At 58.7% G+C, this 13,325-nt stretch overlaps 1 protein-coding gene across 1 annotated transcript; it reads left to right on the top strand.

Annotated features, from left to right (window-relative positions):
* The first annotated feature begins 341 nt into the window (after positions 1–341).
* On the top strand, positions 342–3,222 carry ALPI (alkaline phosphatase, intestinal). The gene is made up of 11 exons (XM_039234562.1): positions 342–411; positions 495–611; positions 703–818; positions 1,019–1,193; positions 1,272–1,444; positions 1,685–1,819; positions 1,906–1,978; positions 2,098–2,232; positions 2,305–2,496; positions 2,721–2,840; positions 2,951–3,222. The coding sequence occupies exons 1-11, from the start codon at positions 342–344 to the stop codon at positions 3,220–3,222; spliced, it is 1,578 nt and encodes a 525-aa protein (XP_039090493.1).
* The last annotated feature ends 10,103 nt before the right edge of the window (positions 3,223–13,325 follow it).

The raw sequence follows: 13,325 nt of genomic DNA, 5'->3' as shown, positions 1-13,325 counted from the left end.
GGATGTGCCCCCTCACTCCCGCCCCGCTCTAGGGAGACAGCGGGGACCGCCTGTGCTGGACAGACCTGCCTTTTCCAGGACCCCGGTCCTGAGGCTTGCCCAGCCGCGCCCTGTCACTCCCCTTCTGCCAGCGTGACTTAAAGTCACAGGGCAGGGGCGGGGTCAAGGTGGCCACCGGGGACAATGGGAGGGACATGGAGTCTTTTACAACCAGGGACAAAGTTCTCCCCTGGCTTAAGCCCAAGCGGCTTGTCCTGAGGCTAGTACCCACGCTCTGGCCCCTCCCGGGCCCCAGCGTCCCCGGAGCCCTGGCCTCGCTGCCGTCCCACCGTCCCACAGGCATGCAGGGCGCCTGGCTGCTGCTCCTGCTGCTGGGCCTGAGGCCACAGCTGTCCCTCGGCACCATCCCAGGTAATGAGGCACCTCCCGGCTGGCCCCCCACCTATAGGACACTCCCCCAGTTCTGACCTGGCCTCCACTCTCCCCTTGGCCAGTTGAGGAGGAGGACCCGGCCTTCTGGAACCGCCAGGCAGCCCAGGCCCTGGACGCCGCGAAGGAACTGCAGCCCATCCAGACGGCTGCTAAGAACCTCATCCTCTTCTTGGGGGACGGTGAGTGTCAAGGCCTGTAAACCCCCCCCCCCCCCCCGCCGTGGCTCCCACCACCCTGGGGACTCAGGCCTGACGAGCTGTGCTCCTTCAGGGATGGGGGTGCCCACGGTCACAGCCACTCGGATCCTAAAGGGGCAGATTAATGGCAAACTGGGATGCGAGACGCCCCTGGCCATGGACCACTTTCCGTACGTGGCTCTGTCCAAGGTAAGGGCTGGGTGGCCTCGGGGTGCTCCCCCCCAGAGGGGTGTGGGGGGGCTCGGGAGTGTGGCAGGAGGGGAGGGCCCAGCAGGCCTGGAGCCCGAGTTCGGGCACCAGGACAGTGAGGGTGGGCCCCCAGGCCTAGGTGTCAGGATCTTGGCTGTCTGGCGGAGTCACAGGGGAGCTGAGAGTGTCTCTGTCCCCAGACATACAACGTGGACAGACAGGTGCCAGATAGCGCAGGCACAGCCACAGCCTACCTGTGCGGGGTCAAGGCCAACTACCAGACCATTGGTTTGAGCGCCGCAGCCCGCTTTAACCAGTGCAACACAACACGGGGCAACGAGGTCATCTCCGTGATGAACCGGGCCAAGAAAGCAGGTGGGCTTGGGGCCAGCTTCGTGGGCAGGGGCAGGAATCGAGGCCCCAGGGGCTCAGCCTGACCTCCGCCACCCTCAGGGAAGTCTGTGGGGTTGGTGACCACCACGAGAGTGCAGCACGCCTCACCCGCCGGCACCTACGCACATGTGGTGAACCGCAACTGGTACGCAGACGCCGACATGCCCGCCGAGGCGCGGAGGAAGGGATGCCAGGACATCGCCAGGCAGCTCGTCTTCAACATGGACATTGATGTGAGACGTGGCGGGCAAGCAGGGGGAGGGGGCGCGTCTCCACTGGCCACAGTCCCCTGGCAGCTTGAGTTCTGGAGCCCAGCAGGGTTCCCTGGAGCTTAGGGTGGGGGCCGAGGGGGTGGAGGAGGTACCACCCGGGACAGGCCACGCCCACAGGCCTGAAAGGTGCTAGGGGCTCTCTGAGGAGGGAGCGAAGGGCCAGCCGGCCCCAAGCCCACCTGCCTAATCCTTTGGCTACAGGTGATCCTGGGCGGAGGCCGGAAGTACATGTTTCCCAAGGGGACTCCAGACCCCGAGTACCCGAGCAATGCCACACAGGACGGGGTCAGGCTGGATGGGAGCAACCTGGTGCAGGAGTGGCAGGCTAAGCACCAGGTGATGGGGGCCCCTGGGTGCACGGGGCTCTCGAGGGACCGAGGATCAGAGGGCTATGGACTGAGGCCTGGCTCCACCCCTAGCAGGGTGCCCGGTACGTGTGGAACCGCACGGCACTCCTTCAGGCCTCCCAGGACCCCTCCGTGACGCGCCTCATGGGTAATGACACCGGCCACCCCCACATTCCTGCCCTGGCCCCCCCAGGTCCGCAGAGGGCCAAGCATCCGTGAAGATGTGCACACCCACTTACCCGTCACCACCGGCCCCCTTCCCCACAGGCCTCTTTGAGCCAGGAGACATGAAGTACGAGGCCCACCGAAACCATGACCAGGACCCATCCCTGATGGAGATGACCGAGGCGGCCCTGCACCTGCTGAGGAGGAACCCCCGGGGCTTCTACCTCTTTGTGGAGGGTGCGTGGCCGGCAGCCCCCTGCTGAGGGCGGAAGTGGGACTGGCTGGGCACCCTCCACCTTCCTCTCGCAGGAGGCCGCATCGACCACGGGCATCACGAAGGCACCGCCTATCTGGCCCTGACGGAGGCCGTCATGTTCGACTCTGCCATTGACAAGGCCGGCCAGATCACAAGCGAGAAGGACACACTGACCCTCGTCACCGCTGACCACTCTCACGTCTTCTCTTTCGGCGGCTACACGCTGCGAGGCAGCTCCATTTTCGGTAGGCCCAGGGAGCCTGCGGCGAGTCCTAAACGATGGGGCGGAAATTGCTCTGATTCTCCCTTCCCTCATCTGTCAAAAGGGGTAATGACAGCAACTGCCTTGTAGGGTTCTTGTGAGGATCAAGCCAGCAAGTAGGCCAACAAGTGCCTCGGTTTACTAGCCTTAGCACACGGGAGGCCCCTCGCTGTGGTCAGGGTGGTCACCGGGTCCCCCTCCCTGCAGGGCTGGCCCCCAGCAAAGCCAAAGACAACAAGAGGTACACCTCCATCCTTTATGGCAACGGCCCCGGGGGCTTCGAGCTCCTGAACAGCTCCCGGCCAGACGTCAACGACAGCCTGAGCCGTGAGTGCCACCGCCAGCTGGGCGGGCGGTCCGGAGGGGGGCAGGGAAGGGGGGAAACGAGGGCCCACGCGGCGGGGCCCTGAACCTCCCCCTTCCCCTCCCCCGCCCAGGGGACCCGTCATACCAGCAGCAGGCGGCGGTGCCCCTGGCGTCCGAGACGCACGGCGGTGAGGACGTGGTGGTGTTCGCGCGCGGCCCGCAGGCGCACCTGGTGCACGGCGTGCAGGAGCAGACCTTCGTGGCGCACGTCATGGCCTTCGCGGCCTGCCTGGAGCCCTACACCAACTGCGGCCTGCGGCCCTCTGCCGACGCCGCCGACGCCGCGGGCGCGCCGTGGCTGCCGCTGCTGGCCGCCGCGCTGCTGGGGCTGCTGCTGGCGTGACCGCGGCCCGCCCGCAGCCCCCAGCCCCAGGCCGCACCCCCGGGCCGCCGCCGCAGGCCCCGCCCCGCAGGCCTCCACCTGCGGGCGGCACACTCGCCTCAGCCCTGGCGCGCCCTGGAGGCTGCGGTCGCGGCCTTCCCGGGCACCCACGGGGCCCCTGGGCTCAGCTCCCACCCCTCAACCTCAGTGCCATGGTGAGCACGGGGCTCTGAGCGCCAGGTGCCGCCCGGCAGGTCGCCCCGCCTGAGGGGCAGGCGGGCACCGTATCCTAGAGCCCCCCCCCCCCCCACGTTTCTTCGCTGTGGTCTTCCTGGCACCGAGGACTCGGGCACGTCAGGGCTCCTGGAGAAGGCTGGCTTCCTGTCACCCCACAACTGGCCGGGGTAGCTCCAGGCACCCTGCTGGCTGAGGAGCCTGCCCTCCTCCAGGGGCGCCTCCTAGGGGGCCCCGCGGCTCTGTGACGCAGAGAGGAGATGGTGACACAGAATGGAGGGACTTGTCCCAAGACACTTAGCTACTGATGTTCACCCCCTCAGTGACCATGCTAGGCTGGGAGATCCAAGGAGCACGCGGGGCAGGCAGCCCCAGAGCAACACTTGCCGCCTCCAGGAAGCCATCTGGGTGCTGGGCCTAGATCTGTGAAGAGAGCAGACCCCTCCCCCCGTCCCCACCACCCCTTCTCCCCCCTCCCCTGCCCCGAGCCTCTATTCTACTGAGAAAGACAAAGCACTAATCAAATAAACTTATAATACAGTGCAATGCCGGTAGTGATATGTTCTAGAGGGAAAAATCATTACTGTGTCTGTGGGAGAGGGGATGGGGTGGATAGTTCAGATCTGGAGGTCAGGGAGGGGCTACCTGAGGAGCAGACAGTGGACCAAAGACAAGGAAGTGAGGGCTTGAGCAATGCAGACAGAACAGCTGTGCAAGGGCCCGGAGGCAGCAGTCAGCAAGTGCTGTTCCAGGCCACAAGCAAGACCAGAGTTGGGGTGGGTGGAGTTGGGGGTAAAACCCAAGGGATAAGAGATAGGAGCAGGCGGGTGGGGAGTTTGAACTTTATCCACCGTGTGGTATGTAAATTGGAAGGCTTTGAACAGGGGCATAATGTGACCTGACTCTTGGAAAATAACACTTTGATTATTTCAGGAATAAGAATCTTATTTGGGGACACCTGGGTGGCTCAGTCAGTTGAGCGTTTGACTCTTGATTTCGGCTTAGGTCATGATCTTGCGGTTCACGAGTTCGAGCCCCACACCGGGCTGTGCGCTGACATTGCAGAGCTTGCTTGGGATTCCCTCTCCCTCTCTCTCTGCCCTCCCCCTGCTTATGTACACGTGTGCTCCCTCCCTCCCTCTCTCTCTGTCAAAAATAAACATGAAAAAAATTTTAATTCAAGAGTAATTGACATACAATATTGTATTCATTTCAGATGTACAACACGGTGATTATAGATGTACAGTAAGAAATGGTCATGGTGAGCTAAGCTACCATCTGTCATCACACAGAATTGTCATCGTTCTTATTTACTAAAATCTTGGTTTCCCACTGTAAAACATCAATTTGAAGGCAGGGCCCCCAGGGCAGTTTATTTCAATTTTGGATTTTAGTGGCTGTCACAAAAATGTGGGAGCTGAATGGGACAAAGGCATCACTGGCTAGGCTTCCTAAATTATCATACTCATGTTGAAACTCCGTCCACCAATTATGCGAAGGCTTGATAAAAATCCAGCTGCTCTATTTCTGTCTTCCCTGTTGTCATTAGTTGGTCCTACAAGCCAGTGAGAAGGTGCTGCGTGTGTACACGTCATAAATGGGTTGCAAACCCCTTATTAAAACTCTACAGGTTTTGGGGCACCTGGCTGGCTCAGTCAGTACAGCATGTGACTCTTGATTTCAGGGTCATGAGTTCAAGCCCCATATTGGGGGTAGAGTTTACTTAAAAAAAATAAGATTAAAAAACTTTAAAACTCTACAGGTTTAAAAAACAGACTATTCTGGAATTAGTGGTAATGGTTGCACCATTTTGGGTTTTCTAGAAGCCACTGAATTGTCCACTTGAGAAGAGTGAATTTTACGGTAGGTAAACTGCATCTACATTTTTAAAAAACAGACAGCTCCCTGGAGCGCCTGGGTGGCTTAGTCGGTTAAGCGTCCAACTTTCGCTTAGGTCATGATCTCGCGGTTCGTGGGTTCGAGCCCCGCGTCGGGCTCTGTGCTGACTGCCAGCTCAGAGCCTGGAGCCTGTTTCAGACTGTGACTCCCTCTCTCTCTGACCCTCCCCTGCTCACGCTGTCTCTCTCTCTCTCCTAGAAATAAATAAAACATTTAAAAAAAAAAAAAAAAACAGACAGCTCCCAAGGTTTTGGGTTTTTTTCCCCTCACAGTGTAGGTTTTGTGGGTCAAACACATTGTTAGCCACAAAATCACAAAATCACAGATCCATGGAAATATTTTCAAACATTTGTTTTAACATCTTTCCCTGGAAGGGGCAGATGCGGGGAAGGTGAATCTGTTTTTCCAATCATTTTACTGGGTGCCTAAAACTGATAGCTCTCGTCTCCTCAAGAAATGTCAGCACCTCAGTCTTTAAGAAGGAGGGAAAGGTAGGAGGAAAGAAAAGAATTCACGACAGCCCTTTCTCCCCATTCTTGTGTGCCCTGGAAACTTTCCTGGTCACACCTGATCTTATTACCAAGGATCATAAAGATTCTGCTCTACTAGAACAACACCGATATTTTTTTTTAACTTTTTTAAAATGTTTATTGATTATTGAGAGAGAGAGAGAGAGAGAGAGCACGCACAAGTGAGGGAAGGGCAGAGAGGGAGGAAGAGGCAGAATCCAAAGCAGCTCCAGGCTCTGAGCTGTTGCCACAGAACCCGACAAGGGGCTGAGACTCAGATGTCTGGGCCGTGAGATCATGAGCTGAGCCGAGGTCAGAGGCTTATCTGACTGAGCCACCCAGGTGCCCAGACAACCTTGATTTTTTTTTTTTATTTTTAATGTTTTTTTATTTATTTTTGAGAGTCAGAGAGAGAGCGTGAGCAGGGGAGGGTCAGAAAGAAAGGTAGACACAGAATCCGAAGCAGGCTCCAGACTCTGAGCTGTCAGCACAGAGCCTGATGCAGGGCTCGAACCCACAAACTATGAGATCATGACCTGAGCCGAAGTTGGAAGCCCAACCAACTGAGCCACCCAGGCACCCCAGACAACGTTGATTTTTTTAAAGTTAACACCACGGAGGGCTCCTCCTGTGCCCTTGGGCTTCTAGTTCTTTCCTACAGTGGTTTGACTCGATAGGCCAGTGAGTGAGTTCGACAAGTACAGCTACCTCCACACTTTTTCCTCATCCAGAATCCTTTAAAAAATCCTTTCTCAGTAGCTGTTCATCAGCAGGTACATGACACTGCTTTTCCCATTTGCAATCGTTCTTATGAAACAAGGCATTCATCTATCTTCTCACTGTCTTTCCTTCCCACCCCCCACCCCCCCACACACACGCAAGTGGTTTGTGTATTTCTTTATTGGAACAGAACCCAAGCAAATACCTGAAGCTGAGATGTGTAAAAAACCACACAGCCAGCCTCCCACACCGGGTAATTTGGGCTAGCACTTCCCTCCAATCTGTGGTAGTGTTTTCTCTGCATCTTCTGACAGGATTTGCTGACAAAGAAATGCCTTTCGGTTCGTCGACAGATCATTTTCTGTTCATTGTTTCTGCCATTTTTACTGCAGCAGAAAAAAAATAAGTGTTTGCCTGGTGGTAGGTGTTTTTTGTCTCATGCTATTATGCAAGAAACTTTAAGAGAGCTTTCCAAATATTTATCATTGCTTAGGGAAATATCAGAAAAGTACTGAGTTGAAAAGCACATAACTTTAAACGTCGCTGGGAAAAGCATCGCGGGGGTTTGTCTCCACGTTCTGAAAGCTTCGTTTTTAAATACCTTGCTGTCCGTGAGGATTTCATGCTGTCATTGAATCGAGTCTCAAGGCGCCAGTCACTCGGGGCAAAGCTTCTCACCGGTAACGATGGGGGTGGAGCTGTTTCCAACTGTTTGGTTTTGTTTATTTTTTATATTTGGGGCTAATTTCCCAGCAGGTGGGCACCGCGGGTGACAACGAGCACATATCAGGAGAGAGAATGTGTCTCCTCCGAGGTTCCTTACCCCGTGTGGATTGTTGGGGTTATTTGCCATGTCTTTACAGGACGCTTTCGGAAGCTACTTGATTGTTGTGGAGGATTCATTTGTTTAAAACCAGATCACATTACCCCTAAATCCACTTGGGCAGACCTTCATCACAACCTGTGGGAAGTGAGCAAACGGGGAGGCAGGTATCTCTCCCAGGACACCCTCATTCTCTTCCGTGTTGGGGGTGGACACCCGCTGACAGGGTACAGGTACCAGCATGGGGCTGGATATTAAATAGGAACACACTGGGGCACCCACAGGGCTCAGTCGGTTAAGCGTCCAACTTCGGCTCAGGTCATGATCTCACGGTTCGTGGGTTCGAGCCCCATGTCGGGCTCCGTGCTGACAGCTCAGAGCCTGGAGCCTGTTTCTGATTCTGTGACTCCCTCTCTCTCTGACCCTCTCCTGTTTGTGTGCTCTCTCTCTCTCTCTCTCAGAAATAAATAAACATTAAAAAAGAAATATTTAAATATGAACATACTGCCTCCTGCTTTAGGGTGCTCCCTGCCCGGGGACGTGGCAAGTCCCCACAGGAGATAAAGCACGGGAGAGCCCAACACACCACAGACACTCGGGAGGCCTCAGACAGGATGCCAGATGTGCCCTTGTCCTGTCCTTGAGGCTGACATTACCATCTGAAGCTGTTAGCCAGCCCCCACCGCCCACCCCCCCATTCCAGAAACGGGTCTCCCCACCTGGTCAGCATCCACATGACAGGCTGTTGCCCCCCCATTCCTGCCTCCCGGCGGGGCCTCCAGACGCCTCCAGAAAGCTGTGCAGGGCTTTAAATCACATGCTCTGATCTGAAGTGGCCCCTGGGCCCGCCGACTCCAGCTGAACGGAGCTGCAGCCTTTGCTACCCGAACGCAGGCCCGGCCGGAGCGCTGACGACAGGCAGCCGGAGCTCCCCTTGGCGTAACCTTGTCGCTGGGGAAGCCCGGTCTGTGCCAACGTGCTGGGCACAGTGCCTAGGGACCAACTGCATGTCTCCTTAGCTGCCCCTGGGGGAGGAAACGGCCACCCTCCTCCCGGATCCCAAAAGGCAAGGCCGCCCACCGTCCACCCTCAACACCCTCAACCAGGGTGGGGTGGGGGGGATCCAAGCCCCCGCAGCCTGACCTTGCCCTTTCTTTGCTCACCAGCTTTGCACATTGTGCTCTCAGCCCCTCCCTCCCGGCCCTGGGCTCCTGCGGGGAGAGAGAAATGGGCACGTTCAGACCCCCCCATGCAGGTCCCCATCAGCTGTCCCTCCGATGTTTTGGTCCCGAAGGAAGGTGGGAGGGACTTTTTTATTATTATTTATGCAAACGATAGACAAGGAGAGATGTGGTGTAACAGCGCCATGTGACAGAGGCTCGGGGATTCGAGCTGCCTGCCGCGCAGTGAATCAGCCTGAGCAGCCACGGAGGCTCCCAGGCAGCCGGCTGCCTCCTCACTCCCCTCAGACCTGCTGAGCTCACGCCAGGCCGCTCAAAGGGACTGGGGCCCGAGGGAGGAAACGTGTGCCCAGGCAGCCCTCTGGGCACCTCCAGCCTGGCGTGGGGTGACCGGGAGGGCGAGAGGGGGAGCCCTGTGGCCGGAGTGGACACAGAACAGGGACCCTACTCAGGACACCGGGGGTGGAGTCCAGGTCATTAAAAAGGCCAGGTGAACGTGCAACGAGGTTTCCCCAAAGGAAAGGGGGCTTGGGATCTGGGGGTCCCCGTCCCTGGCGGCTTTGCAGGCGAGGCCGGTGACCCGGCGAATACTGCACAGGAGACGCTCTTCTCAGATCCGGACAGACTTGGCTCAGTGATGCGCCGTCCGAAATTGGGTAGCCCAGGCTCGCACAGAGGCTGCGGGACAGGGGAGGGGCAGCTGGACTGGTGCGCCCTGCCCACCCCCCACCCCCGCCCCATCCTGCTGCGGGGTGGCCCAAGGGGACAGTCACAGGGCTACAGACTGTGCGGGCAGGGGGAAGGGGAAATTGCTCTTTTTAATGAATCAAGTGGAAGTAGGTTTTCAGGCCAACTGGGGGGAGAGTGGAGACATCCAGAAGGGGAGAAGAGGGAGGAGGCACAGAAGGCGCCCCGCTGGCCCCCTAAACCTTCAGTAAAGTCTGTGACTCTACCCGGTTCCATGTGGGAGGTCCCTGGGGAAGGAAGGACTCAAGGAGCTGCCAGCATAGGGGGCACACGGGTGGGGAAGGAGGCATGAGAAGGAACCTGACCCCCCTGAGAACTATACCCCCAGACGTATTTGCATATGGAGGACCCTGGGCTTTCCAAACGGCTTTGGAATGGGAGCTCAAGCCATTCAAAAATATTGCATCTAGGGGCACCCAGGCGGCTCAGTCAGTTAAGTGTCCGACTCTTGATTTCGACTCAGGTCGTGGTCTCACAGTTTGTGGGATCAAGCCCCACGTCCGGCTGTGCGCTGGAGGTGTGGGGCCTACTTGAAAGTCTCTCTCTCTGCTCCTCCCCCGCTCGTGGTCTCTCTCTCTCTCTCAAAATAAATAAATGTTTACAAAATAAATAAAATAAAAATTTAAAAATATTGCATATAGGGCACCTCACAAGTGGGGGCCCCTCACCCCCCACCCCGGAGCACTGGGCATCTGTGTTCAGCACAGAAGCAGCCACAGGAAAGGCAGAAACTTTTTTTTTTAATGTTTTATTTATTTCAGAGAGAGAGAGAGAGAGCGTGAGCAGGGGAGGTTCAGACAGAGATGGAGACACGGAATCCAAAACAGGCTCCAGGCTCTGAGCCGTCAGCACAAAGCCTGATGCAGGGCTCGAACCCACGAACCGTGAGATCATGACCTGAACCAAAGTCGGGTGCTTAACCGACTGAGCCACCCCAGGCATCCCAGGAAAGGCAGACGCTGAATCTGGCTCCGCTGAGCTGTTTAGAAAGGCCTGGGGCTTATGGCTAGTCAGTGGCACCAGGCACCCTGTGCCCCTTCCTGGGTGCCACAGAAATTCCCTCTGAGACCCTAGGCAGAGAGGCTCGGGCACACCTCTCCAGCTGGCTCCTGGTCCTCCCCAGATCTGTACCAGCTGGCACCCATGGGGGCCCCAGACGGAGGGGGCTCCTGGCATCCTTGACCTGAGGTCTCTGGGTCGGACTGAGGCTGCTGGGGCAGCACTGGGCGGACCTAGGCGGGGGGGAGGGTAGGCTCACATCAATCCATCGCAGGCAGGCCGACGCCTCACACGCACCCCCGGGGCTGCCGATGATGCTCCTGGGACCCAGGGAGGGTGAGTCACTTGCCAAGGTCACCCAGCAGCGACCCCTGGGCTTGAGGCCTCCAAGGCACGGATGGCGGGACCAGAGCCGCACCAGGAAGCACGAGGCACTCGGCACACGGGCACGAGGTGGACGCCTGACGGTGAAACGCGGCCGTGAACTGTCGCAGCTCCTCCCTTCCCTGCTGGGACATGCTTAGCTGAAGACTGCCTTCTGTCACCGAGTGGGCTGTGCTCAGAGGACCCCCTCACCCCCGGGGGAAGGACGGGGCCAGCTCTACAACAGCTGCCCCAGGGCTACTGCAGGGGCCTTCTCGGCACTCACGGCCTTCCCTTAACACAAGGGAAACTGAGGCTGAGTGGGCAGCTGTGCTGACCTTGCTGGGCTCATCCGTCCCAGCCCAATCCATCAGCTACCCCCTCCGGGGAGCTGCTAGCACAGGGCCTGGCTGACCCCGGGGGGCCAGCACCTGACCACGTGTGTGGTTCCTAACAGGACGCTCAGACAGCTGGCACCCAGGATAGATGCCAGAGCGCCAGGGGACTCGGCGGCAGAGAGGTGCCCATGAGCTAACGTGTGCGGTGTGACCTTAGCCAGGGCCTGTGACTCCCATCGGTTTCCCTGTCTGTTAAAGAGTCTGTCCCTGTCACTCTGGCACCTCACAGGTTGCAGTGAGGATGCTCTGAGGGTCTGTCTGGAAAAGCGGTTTGGGAGCCAGTGGGGGACACACAATGAATGTCACATCTGTGCTGTGGCTCTGGCTTATGTAGCTGTGTCTGAAGTTCGTGGGCCCCATCCCAGCACCTGGACTCTGTCCCCAGGGTGCCCTTGGCTAGAGCTCCCTCTGGCCCGAGCGTCTCCCTCAGTTCTTCCTAAAGGAGTGAGAAGCCCCGAAGCCCCAGGTCGCATCCACATCTCCACCATTAGCCCAGCAAGGGACCTCGTGGCCTGGTGTCCCACAGTCCCGCCGGCGGCAGGGTGGGTGCTCCCTGGCTGGAATGCACCCTGGGCTTGGAGCCCGCACCCCCAGCCTGCAGCCAAGTCCCACCGGCTTCCCACTAGGCCAGCTTCCAGGCCAGGAGACTAGTCCTCTCCCGGGGGCCCACCATCCCCCACGTGCCCAAGCCCCTGGGGCTGCCTCAGCAGGACACAGATGGAGGGGGCGGCCCCACCCCTAGGCTCCGCCCACCCCAAGCCTCCCCTGAGCTGGATGGGAGACAGGAAGGCTTGGTCTTGGGCCGAGCTGGGGAACCTGAGGGCCACTAGGGTCCTGGGGGCAAAAGCCCTGGGCCTGGGGACTCCAATTCCCGGCAGGGTCCCAGGTCAGATGGACAGGCTGGGGCGTGGGGTGTGGAGGGTCCCAGACACCAGGCCCCACCAGCGGGTGGCAAGGAGAACTGTCCTGCGCCAGCCGCCAGAGGCGCACTGTGCCCGGCCCAGGGGGGAAGCGGCTTTAAGGGGAATTTAGGGGCAGGTCCATGACCACGGCTCCTAATCCTTGTGGGTCCCACCTCCGCGTTTGAGGGGCCCCTCTGCCCTGATTAGTGGGGCCTCTGCAGTCTCCTGAGGAGCCCCTGCCCCTTGGGGGACCTGGGCTCTTCCTATGCGGTCCTTCTAAGTTACAGCCTCTTCTCTGCAGAGCCCTCCGCGCCCTGCTCAGGCCCCATCAGCTGTGGCGCCTGCGTTTTCTGTCTCTCATTCCCTAAGGTTGGTGTGCCCGAGGCTCAGATAACAGGAACTTTTTAAATGTCACTCATGGCTGAGACGGGAACGGATGTTCTCTGAGCATGACAGGAGCTGGGCTGGCAAGAGATTCCCCACTGCAGAGGGACATGGGGACGGGCCACACAGCAGGCACTGCCCAGGGAGGGGCTGCCCCCTCTAGGCTGTCCCTAAAGTGAGAGACAGACCAGAGGAGGAAAGGCAGGAGGCTCACCGGTCCCCACCCAACACTGTGGACACCTGGATCCTCCAGTGGGGCTGTTTCATGTGACATTCTCCCTGCACCCCTACACGCTGTGCATGATGGGGCAACCCTCCCCCTTCCCCCTCCCACCAGCCCTCCCCCTTCTCTCTTCACCAGCTTCCACTTCCCCCTCCCCTTTCCACTATACCCCCTTTCCCTCCCACCAGCCTCCCTCTTCCCCCTCCCCTTCCACTAGCCCCCCCTCTTCCCCTCCCACCAGCCTCCCTCTTCCCCCTCCCACCATGGGCGGAGCCTAGGGCCTCCCTGCCAGCCCTGACAGCTCTTCTTTCTCATCCCTGGAGCCTCCCCACCAGACTGGAGAGCATGACTCAATGCTGCATAGACTGGCCCCTACCTCCATGTAAGTGTCTCATAGCTCCTCTTTCTCGGACATGCTGGGCCCAAGGCCTGGCCTGCAATGTCTACACTTTCAGGGGAAGTGAGTCCCAGTGTCATGCTGGAGTATAGACCAACGGGCTTGGTGTTCTGGCCCCCACGAGCTCGGTCTGGGGGCACCCCCTGAACTGGGCAGGAGCCTAAGCGGGACTGCAAGGGAGGAAGGGATGGGTGGTTGGTGGAAAAGACAGAAGAGCCGGGGAGGTGGGACAGGAAGGACAAGAAGGTCTTCTCTAGGGTCCCCCTTGGGCCAAGGGCCTGAGCTTCCCCACAGAGGGGCCCCTTCAGCCCCACCTGCTCTGGAGGCCCCTGACGAGCCCAAGAC

Source organism: Hyaena hyaena, unplaced genomic scaffold (genome assembly GCF_003009895.1).
Source record: "Hyaena hyaena isolate Hyena2069 unplaced genomic scaffold, ASM300989v1 scaffold_86, whole genome shotgun sequence".
Taxonomy (NCBI): Eukaryota; Metazoa; Chordata; class Mammalia; order Carnivora; family Hyaenidae; genus Hyaena; species Hyaena hyaena.
The sequence above is the reverse complement of the archived record's forward strand: the minus strand, read 5'-3'. Positions and strand labels throughout refer to the sequence as shown.